Source organism: Arachis hypogaea, chromosome 15 (genome assembly GCF_003086295.3).
Source record: "Arachis hypogaea cultivar Tifrunner chromosome 15, arahy.Tifrunner.gnm2.J5K5, whole genome shotgun sequence".
NCBI classification, from domain to species: domain Eukaryota; kingdom Viridiplantae; phylum Streptophyta; class Magnoliopsida; order Fabales; family Fabaceae; genus Arachis; species Arachis hypogaea.
The window spans coordinates 26,535,894-26,559,815 of record NC_092050.1 but is presented as its reverse complement, the minus strand read 5'-3'; the positions used below and the strand labels follow the sequence as shown (position 1 = coordinate 26,559,815).

The window sequence follows — 23,922 nt, the reverse complement described above, 5'->3', positions numbered from 1 at the left end:
TAAGTAAGTTAGTGAGGGTTGAATGGTTTTTAATAGTGAAATGATGGGAGATGGTTGAGAAATGTTGGTATGAGACTTTGTGTTGGTTTTGAGTGTATTTGTTTTGGTTTGGATTTGAAGTTTTGGAAACTAGAGATATTTGTTGAATTTGGTAAAAATCAGTTTTTGGTGAACTTTGACAAATCATAACTTGAGCCTCTATTTTCAAAATTGATTGAAAATTATCTTAAATTAAATTCATTTAAATATCTTTAAATTGGTATAAAGTTTGATGAAAATGTATTTTTGGAGAGGAAGTTATGAACGTTTAAAGTTTGGTGTTTAAAACTGATTTCTGCAACTTTACAGAATTTTGCAATTCTGAGATGGTATGCGTATGCGAGCACCCTATACACGAGTGTACCATTCTATTTGGCACCTATGCGTACGTGAACTTATGGTATGCGTACGCATGATGGGAAAAATTTTAAGTATGCATACGCATACATGTGCATGCGTATGCATACACCCTATTTTGCTGAAAGATGATTTTTCTTCACTTTTCAATGGTTCTCTAGCTTTCTAAACTTCTTTATCCATCGTTTAAAATTGTTAACTAGCAATTAGGCCTTAAGACTAATAGAGATGGATAAGTGAATTATATTGGTGATTTTCTGTATGAGTTTAGAAGACGGAGACTTAGATTCTGGAATGTTGTGAACAAAATTAGTGTATGTTGAGTTGTGAAGTATGTCTTGGAGAAAATTTGAGAGAGGAGAATGATTATGATGAAAATGAAAAGTTGATGATGATTATGATGAAACTGGAACTTGAAAACCTGGAAAAGGATGATGAATCTGTTGGATTATATAAGAGTGTGCGGGGCCTATATCCCTGACGTGACAATTTTTCTGCTGCAAGAGTGTGCCAGGCACTATATCCTTGAAATGATTTATGGTGAGACAGTGGTTGTTGTTTTCTTCTCTGCTGCATGAGTGTGCAGGGCCTATATCCCTGGCATAGCAGACTCCCTGTTGCATGAGTGTGCGGGGCCTATATCCCCGGCGTGACAGATTCCTCTGCTGCATGAGTGTGCATGGCCTATATCTCTGGGCGTGGCAGGAAGGCTACATCTGGAAGGATGTGTTGGATTGGCATTTATAAACCGACAAGTGATATCACGAGCCAAATAGGATAGACATTCATCATATACATCTTCTGTACGCTTGCTTGCTTTGATTACTTGAGCTATGCCTATTCAAATAACATGCCTAAATGCTAGTTGAATTACATGTTGTATATGTATATTACTTGTGTTTTACTTGTTTGCATTACTTGTGTTTTCTGGTGGGATTGAGGAGGTTCGGTAGGCAGTGGCGATGGGATTGCACAGAAGTTAGGTTGGCGAAGGCTATGGGATACAGTGGTGTGATTAGTATTAGTTAGAAATCCCTTAAGTTTAGATAACCCTGTTTACGGTTTATGATTTAATTTATTTATTTTGTTAAGCTTAAATATCTGTTTTCGATGTGAAGTTCTAGGATTGCCTTTAGCGTATCGGAACCTTACGTCTTATATATTGGGCACTGTTACCATACTGAGAACCTCCGGTTCTCATACCATACATTGTTGTTGCTTTTCAGATGCAGGTCGCAACGCACCTCGGTAAGTTTGCGGATGATGACAAAGCAGATGATCTTTTGTCCTCTGTATTTTGATTATTTGTTGTAGTATTTTCTCTCACATTTTTATTTTAGACTTTATGTCCCTAGAGGCTTGAATTGAGAGATAAGTTGTATAAGCTATTTTAAATTTCCAAAACTCTTTTGTATTTCGGTATATCTTACTTATATATACATCTTGTTTAATTTAATTATTACATTGTGTATCCTGGAGCTAGCTACAAGGTTCTATATATATATATTGTTCGGTAGGTCGGTTACCGAACCGTTCGAGTCAGGATCTGGGGTGAAGGAAAGGGGCTCGTCTGGTCACGGTCTTCCAGTCCGGGAAGTGCGAGGTCCTGAGCACTTCGTGTGAGAAAAGGGGGGGTGCCACCTGCAAAGACACTCCGACGCTCTTGTCAAAATATGTGCAGGCGGAATGAGGGTGGTGTAGGGATGTGACGTACCTTGGGGGAAGAGCCAGTCTTCCCCTTATATACATGTCAGTAATGGGCCCCTCTGGAGGGCAGGCCCATATTCTCAAGGACGCTGTCCCGTAGCTGCGGGAGAGCCGTACGGGACGCGTGTCCGGGTCGGTCGAGAGGCACGTAGTCGGGCCGGGTGGAGCTTGGGTCGGGTTGACCCGCGGGAATCCTGGGTCGTAACAGTGCCCCCGACGCGCCAGTGATGGTCGTGAGGCGATCGGTGGCGCGTGATGTCCTTATTCGTGCGTTGTCGCCGAGTCGGCAGACCGTGGGAGAGGCGCGTCTCTTGTGCGCGTGTCTCTTGGTCTGCTGAGGCGTTCGTTCGTCGCTTCGTTCTTCGCGCTGAGCATTAAATGCTCATAATGAGTTAAAAACCCCGTGCGCAAAGACCATTTTGCCCTTGTCTCTTTTCACGCTCCTTGTGGTGGTTTTTAAACAGTTTCTTTCTCTTTTCTTCCTACCCTTGCTATTTTCACCTTCCTCTCTCCCTGATATCCAAAATTTCTTGTTCGAGCCCTCTCGTGCCTCCTTTTTTCTCTCAAGTTCCTGCAACCAATTCAAGTAATTTTTGCTTCATCTTCCCTTGTATTTACGCTATGTTTTACTGCTGCGTAGTTGTTGTTTGCGATTGTTGCATGCTTGGTTTACTTTTGCTGAATGACCTTCCAATGGTGGGGTAGACGAATTAAGGGAGGGGTACCATTCCTGGGTAGGTTTTAGGTGGTTTGCGTGATAGGCGTAGCTTTTAACTGTATTTGGCCATGATTTGAGTTTGAAAAGGTGTAGTTTCTGGGTTTCTATGGACTCCCGACCTCATAGTCTAACGGAGTGGTACCCCGCTGTAGGTATGCCTCGCATCGTTTCCCAGTCTTCTGGATCTGGCGCGGCCTACGACCCGTACGCCTGGGTGACTGACGATATAAGGAGCTCGCCCAACCAAATGGATTTGGAGGAGTTGACCGAGTTCCGGCGAGCCGGCTACTTGTGTGGGGGGACTGACGAGGAGGCCAACTATGAGGCCATTGTTCCTGCCCCCCACGAGCGTTTTATGAGCTCAACTTCCACTCTCCTCGTGTCCCCGATTGGATTTGGTTTTACAAGTCCATATTCACACAAGTTGGCGTTCGGATACCGTTCTCTGACTTTCAAATGGCGCTGCTGAACCGGATATCCGTCTCCCCTTCTCAGCTTCATCCAAACAACTGGGCCTCGATCCGCTGCTTCGAAATGGTTTGCGAGCACCTGGAGCTGCCGGTGTCAGTGGACGTCTTCCTCTTCTATTTCAGCCTTACCAACCCTTCCAAACAGGGGAAGGCGAGGAAAGGGTTTCTCTCTTTCCGTTCCGCCCAGGGTAGGAGAATATTTGGCCTTTTTGAGGACTCCTACCATGATTTTAAAGATAAGTATTTCAAAGTTCGTCCCGTCAAAGGTCGTCACCCCTTTTGGTTGTCGTTAGAGGGGGAGCGCCTTATCCAGACTTATTGGAGTTTTGGCGCGAGGTCGAATCCTTTCATCAAGGTGACGTACAAGAGGTTGTCGCCTGTAGATAAGCAAATAGCTGACGTACTTTTTGCCATTTTTGAAAAGAACCCCGTGAACCCCCATCTTCTTATGGGTGAACGGGAGGCCGCCAGGAGCTATATTCGTGAGTTGTCTTCTTTGTTTGCTTACGTTTGTTTGTTGTTGTTTTTCTTTTTCCGATCTAATGACTAATGCGCCTGTTGTTTGTTGTAGTGGAAATGTCTGCCACCGTGACTGGTCTTGAGAATCTGATGAAGACTTTTTTTGAAGCGAGTGACGACGAGAGAATGCCGAAGAGAAGGATGCCGGTAAGTCAGAGGGTCCTTTTGGGGAGAAGGAGAATCAGGCTGTGCCTTCTCCCCAGGATACCGACGTGTCGGGGAAACAGGCTGCAGGGGTCCAGGCTTCCCCTATTCGTGAGGAGGGGCCCGCTGAAGGGCACGCGTCTTTCACCCCCCAGCCGGATAGTGACGTGGAGCTCATCTATACTCCCAAGAAGCAGAGGATGTCTTCCAGCCCGGAAGGGGCCCTTACTATAATGGAAAGGAACTTTGATGCTACCAAATTTATTGACTCACAGTTGATACCTGGGACGGAGGAGCATTTTCACAGGACCGATCTGTCCGGGCAGGCGAGGTGGATGTACCGCACCTTGCTTCGTGGAGCCGTGATAGCTCGGAAGGCTGAATTCGAGTTATCAGGGATGGAGGCGCTCCGGAGGAAGCTTGAGTCATCTGTCAAAGCGAACAATGACTTCAAGGCCCAAGTTGAACTGCTCCAGGGTCAGCTGTCCGAGATGGGGGGAAAGCTTAGTGCTTCTGAGGAGAAAGCGTCATCCGTTGCGGAGAGGTTGAAGGCGTCCGATGAGACCGTGGCCCGGCTGATCGAGCGTGAGATGACCTTGGAGGGTCAGCTGAATGCCGCTCAGGGTCGGGTTGCCGACTTGGAGAAAGAGCGGGAGCAGGCCGTCTCAGAGGCAAAAACCGCTAAAGCCGTAGCCGCAGATCTTAAGAAGAAGCTCAAAGTGACCAAGGAGCAAGGGAAGAATGCCATCTCGATGACCGAAGATGCCTTGAAGGCTCAGCTAAAGATCGCAGCTCCTGATTTCGACACGTCGTCAATTGGCGTTTTCAAGACTATCCAGGATGGAAAGATTGTTGACATGCCGAGGAAGTGAGATCTTGTAACTTGGGATATTTTGTAACGCATTTGCTGAACAACTTGTTGCTCGTTTTTTGTTTTGACTCTTTATAAGTTATACTTATTCAGTCGTTTGGCCGGGTTGCCGTTTACTATATTTGTTGTCGTTATTTCTCTCGGGGTGGGCTCGCGCCCGTTTTCCGTTTTATGTTTGTTATGGCTTGGGTCACCGTGGTCGTGTTGTCGTCGTAGTTGGTTTTGGCCGTAAGGAAGATGGCCCCCGGGGTGATCAGTCCCGGTCTGCCGTTTTAAGGTGCGCTCGTGCGCAGCGCACGTAAGAAAGTGGTGGACAAGTAAGAAAATTTTTGACAAGTATGAGTTAATCATTAGCTAAGTAATTTACTCAATATGGCGAGTATTTGATAAAATAAAAAGGTAGATTGTCATGCGAACAAAGCAAGTATTTACTATCCGTTTGGGTTCTCAGGTCGGCGAGTCGTCTGGTCATGAGTAGAACCTTCTTAGGCTACTCGCATTCCATGTTCTGGGTACTTCCTTGCCATCGAGTCTTTCGAGCTTGTAAGCACCTTTGCTGAGTACCTCCCTTACCCTGTAGGGACCTTCCCAGTTCACCGCCAGCTTGCCTTCCCCTGGGGTCGGTACGCCGACGTCGTTGCGTCGCAGGACGAGGTCCCTTTCCTCGAAATCTCGTTTGAGGACTTTAGCGTTGTAGCGCAGGGCAATTCTTTGTTTCAACGCTGTTTCTGATAAGTGAGCCATCTCCCTTGTTTCCTCGACCAGGTCCTTTCGACCGCTTCGCTCATGCCCGCGAGTAGTAGTCGGGGGCTCGGTTCGCCGATTTCGACGGGTATCACTGCATCGACCCCGTATGTTAGGCGAAAAGGAGTTTCCCCCGTGGCGCTTTGCTCGGTTGTCCGATAGAACCATAGGACGGAGGCGAGTTCGTCAGCCCATGTTCCTTTCTTATTGTCTAGGCACTTCTTTAGACCAAGAAGGATGACTTTGTTTGCAGCTTCTACCTGCCCGTTTGTTTGGGGATGTTCTACTGAGGAGAACCTCTGTTTTATCCCTAGGCCTGAGAGGAACTCCATGAACTTCTTGTCTGTGAATTGGGTCCCATTATCTGAGATAACGACCTCCGGGATACCGAAACGGGTTATCACCTGCCTCCACATGAACTTCCGGCAGTTGGAGGACGATATCATAGCCAGCGGTTCAGCCTCCACCCATTTGGTGTAGTAGTCAATGGCGACAATGAGGTATTTGACTTGTCCTGGGCCGATCGGGAAAGGCCCCAGGAGGTCAACTCCCCATTGTGCGAAAGGTCGAGTAGTTGTCAGAGAGCTTAACTCGGAGGCCGGTGCCTTGTGGAAGTTGGCGTTTTGTTGACACTTTATGCACCTTTTGACAAATTCCCTTGAGTCTTTCATCATTGTTGGCCAATAGTACCCGGCTCGGATGAGCTTCCTTGCTAGGGCTTTGCCCCCGATGTGGTGCCCGCAACACCCCTCATGGACTTCTCTAAGCACGTAGTCCGTTTGGTCGGGGTGCAAGCATTTCAATAGGGGCTGGCTGAGTCCCTTTTTGAATAGTTGTCCCTGTATGATTGCGTATCTAGCCGCCTCCCTTCTTAAAACTTTGGCCGCTTTCTCATCTTCAGGCAACTTGCCGAGTTCCAGGAAGTTGGTGATGGGGTCTAGCCATGAGGGGCTTGACTTCATCAAATGGAGGGCGATCGTTGGTTCCTTCACCAAGCCTTGGATGAGGGACCGGTTACCCGACCCTGGTTTTGTGCTCGCCAGCTTGGACAGGAGGTCCGCACGTGTGTTCCTTTCTCTTGGGACGTGTTGGACGGTGACTTCTTGGAACTGACTTGTTATTTCTTTAACCTTTTCCAAGTATCTTTGTAGGAGGGGGTCCCGGGCCTGGTAGCTTCCGTTTACCTGCGAGGTGACAACTTGTGAGTCGCTGCATACTTCGACCTTTGTCGCCCCGACTTCCCGAGCTAGTATTAGTCCGCCCAAGAGAGCCTCATATTCTGCTTGGTTGTTCGACACTGGGAACTCGAACCTAGTCGATTGCTCATAGATGACCCCTGCTGGGCTTTCTAAGATTACCCCTGCTCCCCCAGACATTTGGTTGGAGGCCCCGTCGACGTGGAGCCTCCATCGTGTGCCCGTTTCCTCTGGAGGGTCTCCCGTCACCTCAACCAGAAAGTCTGCCATTGCCTGGGCTTTGATTGCGTGTCGGGGTTCATACTGTAGGTCATATTGGGAGAGCTCGATGGCCCAAGTCATCATCCTACCAGCCAAGTCAGGTTTTTGCAGTACTTGGCGAATTGCCTGATCCGTCCTCACGACTATACGATGGCTCTGGAAGTATTGTCTTAGCCTTCGGGAGGAGATTAGGAGGCCCAGCGCCAGTTTTTCCAGCTTGCTGTACCTCAGCTCTGGTCCTTGGAGGACCCTGCTCACGAAGTAAACGGGTTGTTGGGTCTTCCCCTCTTCCCTAACGAGCACTGCGGCAAGCGCTTCCTCAGTTACTGATAGGTAGAGATAGAGTGGTTCTCCGGCCCGGGGTTTCCCGAGAACTGGTGGTGCCACTAAGATCTCCTTGAAGTGGTTGAATGCTTCTTCGCACGCTGGGGTCCATTCAAACGTCATTCCCTTTCTCATTAGATTGAAGAAAGGTAGGGCTCTTGCTGCCGACGCCCCGAGGAATCGGGATAAAGCCGTTAGCCTCCCGGCAAGTCGTTGGACGTCCTTGATACAACCCGGGCTCTTCATTTGGATAACTGCTTGGCACTTCTCGGGGTTGGCTTCCACTCCTCTTTGAGTGATCATGAATCCCAGGAACTTCCCGGCCTCCATGGCAAACGCGCATTTGAGCGGATTAAGCCTCATGCCGTGCTGCCTTAGTGACGAAAAAACACCATCAAGGTCGCTCAGGGGGTCGTCGGGTCGCGCGGTCTTCGCGAGTATGTCATCCACGTAGACTTCTACTGTTTTTCCTATGAGTTCACTGAATATCTTATTCATTAGCCTTTGGTACGTGGCCCCAGCATTTTTCAAACCAAAAGGCATTACCCTGTAACAATAGATTCCCCCTGGCGTTATAAACGCCGTTTTCTCCTCGTCGGGTCGGTGCATCGGTATCTGATTATATCCTGAGTAGGCATCCATGAAGCTCAGATACCGGTACCCCGCCGCTGCTTCGACGAGTGCGTCAATGTTAGGCAAGGGGTAGCAGTCCTTGGGGCACGCCTTGTTGAGGTCAGAGTAGTCTACGCACATTCTCCATCTCCCATTCTGTTTTTTAACCAGGACCACGTTCGACAACCAAGTCGAGTAGTCCATTTCCCGGATGAACCCTGCTTCGAGGAGGCTGGCCGTCTGCCTGGCTACCTCTTCTGCCCTTTCCTGCGACATCTTTCTCCTCCTCTGGGCCACTGGCTTGGTTCCCGCCTTGACAGCCAGATGATGCGATACGAGCTGGGGGTCTATCCCGGGCATATCGGCAGGCGTCCAGGAAAAGAGGTCGGCATTAGCCCTGATCATTTCCATCAAAGGTTCCTTCATCTCATGGGGGAGGTTTCTGTTTATGAATGTGAATTTATCGTCCTCCTCGCCGACCTTGAACTTCTCCAAGTCTCCTTCTGGCTCTGGTCTGGGTTTGTCGTCTATCCTGGCGTCCAGGTCGGCAAGGAAGACCCCAGATGCTTCTTTGGACTTTTTCCTGAGAGAAAGGCTGGTGTGGTCGCAAGCGACCGCCGTTTCCAAGTCGCCTTTGATGGATCCAACGGATCCGTCATCGGTGATAAACTTCATCACCAGTAGCTTTGTACTAATAGCCGCCCCCAGGTCGTTGATGGTTTTTCTTCACAAGATGATGTTATAAGCCGTGGAATCTCGTAATATTACAAAGTCCGCCATGACTGTTCGTCGCTTCTGCCCCTGTCCCATGGAGATCGGGAGTGAGATGATTCCATCCGGCTTAATGAAATTGTCTCCCAACCCTACCACACCGTGCTGGTGGGTCGTCAGGTCGGCGTCTCTTAGTCACAGGGCATTGAAAACGTTTCGAAACATGATGTTTGAGTCTGCCCCCGTATCTACTAGGATTCGCTTGACGAGGCCCGTTCCGACCCTGGCCGTGATGACCATGGGCGGACTTTCTGGCGTCTCGTCAAACCATTGGTCCTCTGGTCCGAAGGAGATGGGTGGGAGGCCTCGTAAACCCCTAACAGACGAGGTGGAGACCGCTAGGACCTTGGTGTCTTTTTTCCATGCCGACCTTGACCTTGGGGCGGTGTTCCTGGCCATTACCACGTTTACCACCGTGAGGCCGTGGTCGTCACCCTCTGGTTCCTATCGTCGTCTTGTTGACCGGGATCTGTCTTCGCTATCGTGGTCCCGGTTGCGTCTCCTTGGCTCCCTTATAAGGTGGGAGAAGTCGGCAAGTTTCCTATCCCTGATAGCTTGTTCCAGGGCGTCTTTTAGGTCAAAGCAGTCCTGGGTCTTGTGCCCATAACCCTTGTGATACTCACAGTAGAGGTTCTTGTTTCCTCCCGTCCTGTCCTTCAGAGGTCGGGGCTTCGACAGTATCCCCTTTTCCGCTATCTGTTGGTAAACTTCGGTGATTGATGCCGTGAGGGGGGTATAGTTGGTGAACTTCCCAACTCGGGGGAACGGTTTGGGTGCTTTACTCGGACCGCCGTCCCTGGCGTGTTCCTTGGGTCTTTCTCTGCCTTCATAGTGCCGGCCTTGGTTGTAAGCGGGCTGTCGTTTATTGGCGGCCACGACCCGGCTGACTTCTTCGTCATTGATGTACTCTTTGGCCACGCACTGGATCTCTTGCATTGTCCAAACGGGCTTCGTGGTGAGGTGCTTCCTGAAGTCTTCATTCGAGAGCCCATTCGTCAAACACAGACTTGCCACCGAGTCTGTCAGACCGTCGATTTCCAAGCACTTGTCATTGAAATGGTCCAGGTACTTCCTAGTCGGCTCCCCGGGTCTTTGTGTCACTCCTAGCAAATTGATTAGATGTTTGGCTTTGACAATCCTGGTCGTGAATTGAGCCAAGAAGGCGTGGCTGATGTCGGAGAATTGGGTCACCGAGCCCTACGGGAGGTTGTTGAACCACCGTATCGCTGGGCCCGCCAAGGTGACCGGGAAGGCCCGACATCTGACCTCGTCTCCCACCCCTTCTAGGTTCATCCTGGCCTCGAAAGCCGTTAAGTGTTCCAGGGGATCTTGTGTTCCATCGTACTTCATGTTCGTTGGCTTGTCAAAGTGTTTCGGCAGCCGGACCTCGAGTACGAAACGGTGGAAGGGGGTCGCTCCTATTATGACGGGTACCCGGGTAGTTCTTCTCGGTTCGTCGCTCTCCCGACGGGCGTCCTCTTCGCCCCCGTTCGACGCACGACGCCTCTCTTGTCGGGTGTAGATGATGGGGTCCCGACTTTTTCTTCTGGCCCGCCTCCGCCCTCCTGTGCTCTCCGACTCGTATTGGGGGCTGGGTGTGCGCCTCGAGCGGCTCCTTGAACGGGAGCGGGTGGGGCTCTGCTCCGGGGTGCGCTGGTCGTGTTCTCTTTCCGCTAGCCTGCGTTCCAAGTCTTGCATCCTATGGCGTAGCTCTTGCATTATCTTGGCGTGGTTGTCGCCGGTCCCTCTGAAGGGGCGTCTTTCGTGAGTTTGCGTCGTGTCCCTTGGAGGCGACCTCTGTTGTTGTCGAGTTTCCGTCGGAACGGCGCCTCCTCCAAGCACAGGGGGCGCGGCCTCGCAGCCTGTCCCAGTTTGGACTAGCACGAAGTCCATGGACGATCCCCACAGACGACGCCAATGTTCGGTCGAGTCAGGATCTGGGGTGAAGGAAAGGGGCTCGTCTGGTCACAGTCTTCCAGTCTGGGAAGTGCGAGGTCCCGAGCACTTCGTGTGAGAAAAGGGGAGAGGTGCCACCTGTAAAGACACTCCGACGCTCTTGTCAGAATATGTGCAGGCGGAATGAGGGTGGTGTAGGGATGTGACGTACCTTGGGGGAAGAGCCAGTCTTCCCCTTATATACATGTCAGTAATGGGCCCCTCTGGAGGGCAGGCCCATATTCTCAAGGACGCTGTCCCGTAGCTGCAGGAGAAACGTACGGGACGCGTGTCCGGGTCGGTCGAGAGGCACGTAGTCGGGCCGGGTGGAGCTTGGGTTGGGTTGACCCGCGGGAATCCTGGGTCGTAACATATATATATATATATATGTCTTGTTCTGTCCGTGCCTAAGAATTTTAGTTTTCGTGTGTGAACGCTTCGTGTATTGTAATTCCGCTTTATGCGACTTTGAGCTTTATTCCTTCATCGGGCTTTTAGTATTACTATTTCTTTATATATATATATATATATATATATATATATATATATATATATATATTATATGAGCCTTAGAACTATCGTGACACCTTGTTATCCTTCGCTTTACTGTGCGAGGTAAGGCTTAGGCTAACGGGGTGTTACAGTCGCCGCTTCTTCTAATTCTGTTCAGACCTCGCCGTCGTGCCTGGTGGCCGAGAAATGGCGCTGACATCGCCAGAACCACCGCTGGAGCTACTGCTCTGTTATGTCGTTTCTTCTTTGTTACAATAAGTTTTCTTGTCCCGAAACCCTCGCTGTTAGTATTCTGCTATAGTTTGTTGAGGATTTTAGAACGTTAATTTCTCAGGGTTGAATTACTATGACCTCAAGCTGCGTTTGTGGCCATTGCTGTTGCGGAGAGTTTTCAAAACTGCTAGAACTACCGCTGTTGTTGTTGTGCTGTTGGGTTTCGACTAATCAAGGTAGGGGTTGTTTGTTGTGATACAAATTTGGCAAGCTTTAAAATTTTAGTAAATGCGTGCATCTGAGCTAATTTACGTTTGATGGCTTGATTATCTTTATTAAAGACTTGATTAATTTGATTTTGAATATTGAAGCTTATTTTGAATGATTGAGTTGAAGTTGATTAATTATTAAAAAGAGAATAATACCTCTAATAATAAAATTAGTTAGTAACAATGCTTGAAGCCTCTTGGTGGGTGGATTAGGACAAGGATAACTTGTTTTCTGATCTAATGTGTGAAAATTTAATAACTTAAAGACAAGTAAAAATAACAAGTTAAGAATACTTATGTTGAGAAATTGTTGGGCATTAGAAAGGTTGAGAAAGAGAGATGTTGGATTGGATAGGACCTTGAAAGGTGGCAAAGTCTGAATTGTAGGAGAGATTTTACCAAAATTTTCACAGGAGTTTGGGCAGATATTGAATAATAAGAATAGTAAAAACTAGTGCTATTTTTATAAAAAACTAAAGACTTTGTTTTGAAGTTTTATTTGGTAAATTTTAATTAAAGGTTTATGTTCTGAGAAGTTTTAGTGAATTTAAAATATTTTAACTTGATTGGTAAAAATGAAATGAATTTTGAGTCTTTTCATAATGTTTCAAACTTAAAAAAAAAAGTTGAAACTAGCTTTGGGAACTTGGTTAAACAAAATGAGTCTTATTTGATAAATTATAATAAAAGAGTTAAGTTTTGGGGGATTTCTAATGATTTGAAAACATGGATAGTTGAAATAAACTCAACATGGGGTTGAAGTTATTTTGATGACTTGGTTAAGAAAACTTGGAGTTTTTATGGTTTTGTTAATTTGTGAAATCGATTGTGATTTAACTCATTTGATTTTTAATTAATAACGAAAGGAGTAAACAAGTGATTAATTAGTAAAAGATTTAAAAGGTAAATTATTTTATCAACCAACAGGTTTGAGTTTAGGAAGTGTGAATATGAGATAGTGTTAATAGAGCTGAATAATAGAGTTAAAGGAAAAGAGATAATTGCGGAATATGTTATTAAGTTGTGATTTCCAAGGATAATGAGATAAGAGTTAAGGAATTTTAATTTTACTCTAAATTGAAATTGAGAATTACGAAAGTTTGTCTTGTTAGTCTATAAACTGACTCATTAAGGAAAGATATAACAAAGTTGATTATCGATGATGTGTTTGAGTTAACTTGAGATTGATCCCAAATGATTATGTGTATGAGTAAGTTATTTGCAATCTTGATCTCGAGTATAGGATATTATGTTAGACGCCTCATATCCGCAAGCCGTATGTAACGGTCTAAATCTGACCCGGTGGATGTTAAAGTGTGAGGAGTAGAAATTGGCATTGAATGATTGATGAATATGTTGAGAATTATGTTTGCTATTAGTTCATTGATGAGAAGTGAGATTAATATGAGACTTAAGATGAGAACTTGATTAAGTTAAGATATGTGTAAGAGATTATGATTGAGGATGATGATTATGTCATTGATAATTATGATTATGTTAATGATAAATTTGATGATGATGATGATGATGATGGTTTTGGGTGATGAGGATTATGATGAATTTGATTATTATGGTTTTGATTGATGATGATTATTGATTGGGAAGTTTGAAAGTTTGTCTTGCCTACATGGCAAGGTAATGGGTTTCGTCTCGCTTGTATATTGATTCACACCTATACCAGGTAAGGACGGTGATTCTATCTCGCTTGTTCGTGGTAGCGGTGTGATGTGGGATGGTGGTTTTATCCTACCCATATTCTCTCGGATGAAAGGTGAGACAGCACCCTCTGTTGATGTGAGACAGCACTTTCCATTGTTTTAGCACGGTTTAACCTCCAGGAGAAGGTAAGACAGCACTCTCCGTTGAGATAATGGTACCATGGTTTGATTTCTCTTGGGGATGCGCACCAGAGACTGATTTGGGAGTTACCAACCGAATTTGTATCGGGTTTGGCATAATAACCGACATGTGAGCTCATAGCCAGTAGGACGGGCATGCATCATGTACATTTGTTTGATTTTTTTGGGTGTGCATTTGTTGTTGTGTTGTGTTTATATAATTTATCTAATTATGTGTTATGTGATAAATACTTTATATGTGTTTGCTTTTGTGTGATTGAATTATTTGATTTGCTTGTGTTTGCTAGTGTACGGAGGTTATGGAGGTTGAGGCGGATTGACTCCAGTTTTCTCCTGAAACTCTGGTTTATGTGTTGGATGAATAAGAATGAGTGAGAAAAGCTTGTCGGGTAGAAAACCCCTAGATAAGTCTTTAAACCTTAAAGAAAAGATTTTTAAGATGCAGTTACTTTCTCGAATCACACTTGACTAAGAAACACTTGTGTCTGAAATTATATATATAAGCGAAGATGATTTGAAAATGTTTTTATATACCATTTAATTTGTTTTTTTTAGAGGAAGATAAAGCAATTGTATACAGCTAATTGAATATGATTTGAAAATAAAATTAAACTTTCTTGAGAGGTTAGTTGACCAGGTGCATGTGTTTTTATTATTTTTGTGTCATTCTCTTCTCCTACGGAGAATTGTTTGGTTAGGTTTTCACCTCCTACAGTCTTGTATTTTTCAGGAAACGAATGAGGAAGTCAATGAAGAGATTACTAAGCTTTTGGACATATATTATTTTAATTGTGGATTTGAATTTGTTTATCTATTTTAGATGTTTTCCCTCGCCTTTATTTTTGTTATAAATTTTTGTACAGAGGGATATGATTTGCAATTATATATGTATATGTATATATTTGTAAAGTTATTCTTGTGAATGTAATATATTGTGTATTATATATATGTATGCGTGTTTGTATGAATAATAAGGAAAAAATAAATTTTGGTTTTTAAAGAAAAGTTTATAAGGATTTCAAGTAAAGACTCTTACTTTATTATTATATATATGTAAATGCTCATAATATCATCGCTATCAGAGTGGCGTAACCGAAAGCGTGATATTCTTGTAGTAAGAATGTTACGGACGGCGGCGTGCCACATCTCACTCGCCGGCATCGTCGCCAACTTCCTCTTCCCCTTAATCTCTCGCGCATAGAAAGCAGGAATACTCTCTTTCTCCCTCTCCCTCTCTCTCTCTCTCTCTCTAGTGCTCTGTTCTTTATTTTTTTAATTTTATAATTTTTTATTAGGGATAATTTAGTCCAAAATTTTAAGAGTTAGGTGAAAAATATGATTTTAAAATTAAGTTGAACTTTAGGGATGAATTTAAATGTAAAAAAGGTTGAAGATGAATAAAATTTTCGACCTAAACCATAAGGACTAAAATCATACTTAACCTTTATTTTAATATCAAACAATAATTATTCAAATATTTGAAAACAATACGCGGCAAAACTCATCTTAAATACACTACTAAAAATACATATAAAACTCATTGTATTATCTAAAAACACCACACAAGAAGTTCTTCACACATGCATTCCAATCATATATGTGGACTCTTGTTCCACTGTCCCTTGATCTCTAATTTTTCATGCACAATATATAAGGATTATTATCTTTACTAAGTTGTCAAGATCCATGATTTTCCTACTTTTTTTAAATATATCTTTTGCTTTAATTTCATACAAGTAACATCTAAAATTGTCTTGTTCATGATAGCAAAAAGTTAAACCTAAAAAGAGATTTAAGAGAATTTAGAAAATAATAAATGATCAAATATATGGCAGGGCGGCCATAAAAAGGAATTTTTTGTTTAAATGAAATAAATTAATTATTTACTCAATTAAATTTTTACCATTTTATGCATTTAAGTACTATTTCATTGACAAAGAAAGCGAAATTAAATTTTACATAAATTTCGCAATCACTACCAGCAAAATCCAAGAAGATTTGTAATCGCGCAATTGCACGTTCGATGTCAGCGAAATCGCGATAGTGACGGCAATAAATAATGCGCCCCAACCAGCGTATTTGACACTTCATTTCATTGGAAATATTAGAGTGTAGGAGAGGGAGAGATTCGAAGGAAGAGAGGAGAGGAAGAAAGGAGAAAAAGAGAGGAGGAGAAAAATGTCACGCAATAACATTAATCGGCTAAATGAAGACAGACACATTGCGAACCATCTGAACAGGAAAGTTAGTAGTGCTTAATTTTTTTTTTTTTTAGTTTTTTTAGTTATGAAAATTAAATATTTGACAATTTTTTTTTCTAAATTAGTATAAATATAACCTTGCAGATCAGCTTGCTATCTAGTTGCGCATGATCTTGTGACATGGTTGTGGCCAAACATGTATGCTTTGCCTCGTACATGCGAACCTCCTAAAATCTAAGGTTCTATCAATAAGCAACTCGAATGCTCCATCTACCACCAGCTGCATAATGGTTGCAACGATAGCGGTACTTTATCCGATCAACTCGATTACCCGATACAACACTTCTCTGAATGCTGTAATTCTTTATGGCTAGGTGTATCGACTCTCTGTTATAGAATATGTGCCCGAGTCGTAACTCCACGGCCAAAAGGCATCGTATCGACCTTCATAACATCAAGGTCCAACATAGAATAATGGCTTGGAACTTGCAAGCAAAGGGGAAGATGAGGTGGTGGTAGGAGAATAAATCGTGATTTTGTAAATCTTGATTCTTGTGTTTCTAGAACGGACTCGATCTCATCATCACTACCATTCTCCGAACCAGTTTCAATCCAGTCCTTATCTATCTCCGAGTCTTTTGAAAATTCAGCATCCGATGGTTCAAATGACACTTCGCTTGGCACCCCAATGTCTGTTCTCGGCTGTGGCTCACTCCCGGCGTAGAACTCGACATGCCTAAACATGAAGATGAAGAACTTTCACCTATGTTCACGACCTCGATGTAAAGCTCTATTACTTGTTGTGCCACAATCTTCCCATATACTTTAAGTTAGAATACTTTATAACGCACTCTTTGACTTTGATTGATAAATAGAAATTGATATCCTATTTTCCTTGTGTGTTTTCTCCAAGGTTGTCTTAATTTAATAAAAACACTTTTTTTTTAGTTCTATTTATATTATTCTATATACCCTTATATCTTAATATATATTATTTCCATATTTATTTTTATATTTCATATTTATCTTACTATATTTATCTTACTAAATAATCTTATTTATATATTATTATATTTAATATTTAGTTTAGAATATTTAATGCATATTTCATTTAAATGTATATTTAATGTATTTAAATATATATTTAATGTAATCAAATGTTTGTTGTCTACATCAGTCCATCCAATAAACTGAAAATTTAGAATAATATTCTATATATAGAACCGGACCAGTCAATAAACTGGTAAGGTCAGTGGTACAATGGTTCACTGGTTCCATCGGAGTTCAACCGAGGTTCGACCAGTTTAATTAAATATTAAATAAAATTATTAAAAAACCTATATATAATTTTAAATATATAAATGCAATCATTTCTAACTTAATAAAATTCAAAATTTCACAATTTCACATAATGAATTATCCATAATTTAATATTAAAAGTTCGCAAACAACTTCAAACATCAAAGTTCATAACTAAAAATAACCAAAATTATGAACAGAAATAACAAATAAATCAATAACCTCAGCAAACAATTACTAAACCAGCAAACAATGACCTCAGCAACAAAATTATGAATAGAAATAACAAATAAATTAATAACCTCAGAAAACAATTACTAAACCAGCAAACAATAACCTCAAAAAATCCAGCTAATCAGTAAATCAATTACTAACAAATAACAAGTATTATCAAAATCAATTGCTAAACCCTAAACCAGCAAGCAGACGCCGAGGAGATGGCTGCGAAGTGTGAAACTGCGAACAGAATATTACTTACCGGCGGCGAGGAGGAAGGCGAGCAACAGCAACGACAGAGGACGTGACACCGGCGAACACAGAGAACGCGAGCTCGGCAATGAAAACGACGCGGTGAGGGCTGCGGTGGTCAAAACTGTCGCTGCGCGATTGGTTCAGTTTCAGAGAAGAGAGGAGAAGAGATGAATTACGAGGATGAAACTGGAAACATGAATGGGATTTGATTTAAGGCTTTCACTTGTCGCTTCAATTTTGCCGTTCTTCCCCCCCCCCCCCCTTTTTAGGACAAAACGATGCCGTTTTGGAGGGTTTATTTTTGAACCGAAAATCCTCCAAAAATTCGGACGATTCTGTCGGTTCACCGGTTAACTGTCGGTTCGACCAGTTCTGTAACTAGTTTTTTGTCAGGCACTTTATAGGTCTACCCGGACCGGCTTGGTGATCGATTTCTGGTTAACCCAATTGAATTGGTCGGTCTGATTCGATTTTCAGAACTATAGTTTTCTCCCTAATAAATCCATGTTTACCATAATTAATTTTTCAGCTCAATCAAAAACTGTAACTACCATGTTTGTATTATAACTCGTTCATTGCATTCAAAAGATACACCATCATCGTTATATTTGATTGTTGCATTAGGATAAACAACAATATTAACGTGTTTAGCTGTCATTTTGTTAAGAAAAAAAACTTTAAAAATAAGAAATAGAGATGAGAAGAATGATATATATATATATATATATATATATATATATATATATATATATATATATATATATATATATATATATATATATATAGGAAAGGACAAATAGATCCTTTACTTTTTGATTCGCAGACATTTAAGTCCTCGAGAATTTGAAAATACATTTAAGTCTCTGGTTTTTTTAAAACCTAGACATATTGATTCCTTATGTTCACTTGGGTCTGTCAGACCTAACAAAAAAATCAAATGTGATTCTTGTTGTACTGACCTGGTTGATATGGATACACACGTAAGAAGATTTTTAAAATTAGACAAATTAGACTTAGGGATCGATATGTCCAGATTTTGAAAAGGTTAAAGACTTAAATGTATTTTTAAATCCTCAGGGACTTAAATGTCTGCGAATTGAAAAGTTATCATTTTCTATATATATATATATATATATATATATATATATATAGAGAGAGAGAGAGAGAGAGAGAGAGAGAGAGAGAGAGAGAGAGAGAGAGAGAGAGAGAGAGAGAGAGAGAGAGAGAGAGAGAGAGATGTGTGATTGTGCTTTGCTATTCTCACATATTTATCATTAAATTAATTAACAATTATTAATGACACTATAAGAAATTAAAAACAAAAAAAAGGGTTAAGTATGTATCCGATCAGTACTTGACACCCAACCTTAAAATAGATTTAAGCGAAAAAAAAAGGTCTAAAATAATTGAATAAATTTATATAGCGTGCACATAAATACTAATATATGAAAATAGGAAGTATAATTTTAAATTATTACGTGAATATTAGATATAACAAAATGAGGATAATTTATTGGAATAATTGTATAAATTAATATAGCGTGCACATAAATACTAATTTTTCTACTCTTAAAATAATTTTAAAGCTTATTATCATATTTTAGTTATTTGAATTACAATCATTTAACTAAAAAATGTCCAATTTAAAAAAGAAAAACCAAGTACAAGTAGCCCAAAGTATTAGTTTGAAAGTATAAATTAGCCCATCATTCTATTTGTCCAAAAACCAAATATGTAGTTCAATTAATGTTTTTAACCCAAATAAATAACATGTGTGTTACCTTATTAGTTATTAGACATCGTCCTCGCAAACAGACGTTTGATAATCCGTGTGAGTCGTCCCCAAATCTTTAACTCAATAATATTTCATCCATAGTTGTTAAAACTGAATTGGAACGATAGGTTCATCGAAAAACTGGTGAACCAGATTCTAAACTATTCCGATTCAGCATTTTGACCGTTTAAAAAAAAAAAAATTGGATTGAACCGATCAGAATCAGTGCGAATAGAAGTTGAATGGCAAGGCAACCCGCGATGTCAGCGGACTGCTGCCACTAGGCCAAACTGTTTTTCCGTTTTTCGTTACATTTGTTTTTTTTTTTTAATATATATACAAATTAAATTATATTTATTAATTTTGATTTAAACAGTTCAACTAATTATCCATTTGACTAAACCAATAATCTAGTAAACTAGTAGTTTGACCGGTTCCATCATCACTTCGATTGTGACAACTATGATTTCATCTCTAAAGGTGTTTTTGTAAGTCTCAATTATTCATGATATTAAAATTATAATATTATTCACTTGCTCAGCAACTTTTCTTCAGCAACTTAGTATCAATTTTTGGAACATTCCAATAATAAGGTTTGCGTCCTGTGATTTTTTTTTTTTTTTGTTTCTGGAAAATGATGCTTTTTCTATATGAATCAACTCAGTTTTTGACAATGTGACAAAGAGAGGAAGAATGCCCGTGCTCACTTTACCCTATAATTTACCAATTTTGAATCTATTTTTGAGATTCGAATAGGTTTGTGGAAGGTTTCATACTTTCATTTTTGGTGAATAAATTTATTTCGTCTTTATAGTTGATATCTTAGCATGATTAGAGTGAAGATGTTGGTACGATGGTTCCACCCTCTAAGGGAGCTGCTAAGAGATAATATTGGAACTATGAAACCACTGATTTGAAAGGTGAAAAATTATATAATACAATTATATATCATCGGAAGAGCAAATAGCATGCCAAAATTTCTTGGTCTTACTCTCAAAATCAAGTGATGAGCAATCTGTTTGCACACTAGAGTGACCTACAATTTGACAAAACTGAATACACAATTCATATTCTCCTTAGTCCTTAGTTCTTACTATACATGATTCCATAGTTTCAAAGAAATCATTATATTTCCTGTACTTTGATTTCACCATCCCTCTATAATCAAAGCTTGATTGGGGATTGATTCATTATACCTAATATTCCTGATTAATATATACTCAATACTTGTGGATATATCCCATGGGACTTATTCTAGGCCTAATGTTGTGATGATCATAGACCGAGTCACCATAGTTCACAGGCTTGATGACCACAGATTCCTGCTTCACACTATGCTCCTGCACCGCGCCGAATAGTATCTCGTTGGTTTCCTCGTGGCTTTGCTCGTAATAGGTGCGAGGGATCGACGAATGAGACTGGTGGCGATGATGATGGTTTTTTGGTTGCTGTTGAAGATCACCATCCCATCCGCTGTAGAACACTCTACTTTGCCTTAGTTGTTGCATTTTCTCTGCATCCACCAACATGAAAGGATATGTTTTTCGAGGGGTTGGAGCTCGTGTATCGATAGAAGGGGGCTCGTCTTCTTTGGGAATCACAAAGCTTTCTTGAACTGGCCAAGCATTTACTTGCTTTTGAGGTTGCTGGAACAGCTGTTGTTGGCTTTGAAATTCATACATCTGTGGCTTTTTCCTCAAACCGGGGAATAACCCTCCCAATAGTTCCACCACAGATGCTCCGGCGTTGGAAAGAAGCTTCCCAGTGGATCCAAAGAAACCTTCTTCTTGCTTTTCAGGCTCATCTTCTGATGGAATTAATGGAGGCCTCACATATTTCAGTGGCTTCTGATATGGAGTTGGTGAGATACCCGAAATTGCTTGACCCTGATCCTACAAAAGCAAAGAAGTTTAATTTTGTTTTAAAGTTTCAAAATATCATCAGATATATGTGACATAGACCATAGATAATACTTCCTCCTTTTCAGAATAACTGTGTCAACTATATCATAATAATCATATCATGAAAACAGTATTGAATTTGAGAGAGAGGAAAAGAGAAATTGCAAGAATGAAGAAATTTTCTCAATGCACAATGGTATTTATTTATGACCAATTAAAATATATGTCTGTACCCATATATGATACAACAAGAAAGCAGAGGACAAGGCTAAGCAGTAAGAACTCACATCCTGAGATGCTACAATTGTGCTAAGTCTGCACTGCAACAGCGCCAACATATAACCAAAGAAGCCAGCCCCAACAAGCATTGCAATTCCTGCAAATCAAAGGCCGTCGCTTTTAATTTGTAACTAATAAAGTTCAAAGAAATATGCCAGGTTCATTTAGCTTACCGAGAGGAAATCCACTTCCATATTGATAAGCACAGTCATCAAAGTGCAGTTGGATCTCCCTGATGGCTTGGTTTCCTCTGTCTATGACAAGTAGGGAGCAACTACTTCCAACATAAACCACATCAAAGTCATTAGAAAATTTAGCTTCCTCACTTGGTCCATCAACATGGCCCCCTCCACGACTCCATTTTCCTCCGCCGGCAATCGTTGTAACGCCTGAAACAAAAATCATAATTCAATAAAAAAAAGTTATCAAACATTACATGGCCTATAGGCTACAATGCAACCACATATGTATATACAAACAGAGGACTTGTAAGTTATCAAGAATGCTAAAGGGAAAGTTTTATATCTTATCATTTAGGTGTCCCATATATAGATTCAAATGAAAAAATACACGGCAGGGATAGAGGACCTAAACATGACTATAGCTAACATGACGTCTACCTGAGTCACTAATTTTCCTAATTGCCATATTCATAGTATCTGCAATGTAGATATTTCCACGGTCATCAAATGTTATCCCCTTCGGGTGGTTCATCCTTGCCTCCCTAAGCTTCCCGTCAACATGTCCAGAATATCCCTCAGCAGATCCTGCCACCAGCTTCGGTCTGCTATCTGCATAATTGCAATGCAAATGTTATCCACTAAATGAAGGAAATATAGAAATATGCGCACACAGACAGATTCAAATAGCACATTGATTAGTTATGCACATTGCATAAATCGATCACTTCTGATCCTAAAATATAAGAGATTGACCAGAGATAACAGGGAATAAGATGTGGCAGTTACCATCTAAACATTCTTGCTATTCTATGGGTGGACAATCTATCAAAATAAAAAAAAAATAAAAATAAAAAAAACAATTAGAATGGTGGCAGCAATTTCAGATGTTGGATTTAGCAACAAGGATTACATCTTACATGAAAACCGTATGCAGTCTCCCATAATGAACCTCAACTGGTCTAAACAACATTGTAGTAAGCCGTTTTTAAGAAATACTATGCAGAATGCTTCGGTGAGATAAGAAAGAAAAACTTGACAACTTCACACTCTTAAGAAATTCAGTGTACCGCCTAAAACAAACACAAAACTGAGATAACTCATAATTCCCTAACTCCGAAAAAGTGCAACTCAATTTACACATTTGTCCTTGTGACAAAGTGAAGGGATCAAAACGTCAAAAATCAAGTAATATTTTTTAGTAAAATTGCAATTCTTCATGACATGATCAAACCTATAACCAAATCTCTTATATATGATGCTGATTTTACAAATAAATAAAAACCAATAAAGAAACTGAGTGAAGTTTAGCCAATGACTGAGATCATAAGCTACCACATTGGATCACTTACACAAAGAAAGCGAGGATGAAATCCTATAAACGTTACTATTAGCCGAATCAAGGATCAGAAGTTCCCCATTAGGCAACACCTCAACCGCATAAGGCTCAATCCCAAGCTTGCTTCCATCAAACACAGTTTCCACAGTGTAGCCACTCTCAAACTTCATCATAGACTTCTTCCCAGAAACCCCTAACCAAAATCAGCACTCAACAAATCAGCATTCCAATCCTAAGTCCCAATGAATAAATATATAAATGCAAGGAGCAATGGCATAGATCCAAACCTGTTTTGGTTGTTGCTTTGAGAGACCAGACCCATTTGGTGAAAGCTGGCACGGCATTTGAGAGAAACCCATTTACAATCTCTGCAAAAAGGTTCAAACTTTGAGGTGAGAATCAAAACATAGGATCAAAGATGGAAGTGGGTACAAAAGTTGGAGAGTACTTACTTGCAGGTGAAGTAGTGAATGGTGCAGCTGAGGCACCACAAAGAAGAAGCAACAAAGTGAACAACAGCACCAAATGGAGCTTACCCATTTGATCCTGGTGTGGAATGAAGTTCCTACAATGGGGGATTATGGAGTTGGAAATGCAAGCTATGAGAAATCGGGAAGCAAAAAAAAATAAAAAAAAAAAACCTAATTTATGTAGCTTGAAGGTGAAAGAAAGAAGTATGTCCCTTTTCTTTATATCTGATATGAAGTTTTTAGGAGAAAGTGTGAAGGAGTGGATTTGAGTGTGAAGAGTGTGAGAGTGGAGAGTGAAGAGAGAAAAATAAAGGGAAGGTAAAAAAGGCAAAAGAGACAAGAAAAAGAATGCGGAAAAGAAAGTGGGCCACTCTCAGATTATTGTGGGAAAGTGAGAGAGAGAGACTCGTTAATTGTGTCTTTGTTTCTTACACTTAGCATTTTTTTTAAGTTAGAAGTGAGATTTAAATTCGGAATTTTTAAGTGT

General features: G+C 41.4%; 1 protein-coding gene across 2 annotated transcripts; it reads right to left on the bottom strand.

Moving 5' to 3' along the window:
* Positions 1–20,179: 20,179 nt before the first annotated feature.
* LOC112750039 (uncharacterized) lies at positions 20,180–23,742 on the bottom strand. 2 transcript variants are annotated; one of them, XM_025798541.3, is made up of 7 exons: positions 23,418–23,742; positions 23,253–23,333; positions 22,979–23,158; positions 22,068–22,238; positions 21,621–21,836; positions 21,456–21,544; positions 20,180–21,159 (listed from the first exon to the last, which is right to left on the bottom strand). In XM_025798541.3, the coding sequence occupies exons 1-7, from the start codon at positions 23,503–23,505 to the stop codon at positions 20,488–20,490; spliced, it is 1,497 nt and encodes a 498-aa protein (XP_025654326.1). In that variant the 5' UTR covers positions 23,506–23,742; the 3' UTR covers positions 20,180–20,487. The 2 variants fall into 2 exon arrangements, with proteins under 2 accessions (XP_025654326.1, XP_025654327.1); XM_025798542.3 differs by having other exon boundaries at positions 20,180–21,153; positions 23,418–23,732.
* Between the last annotated feature and the right edge of the window lie 180 nt (positions 23,743–23,922).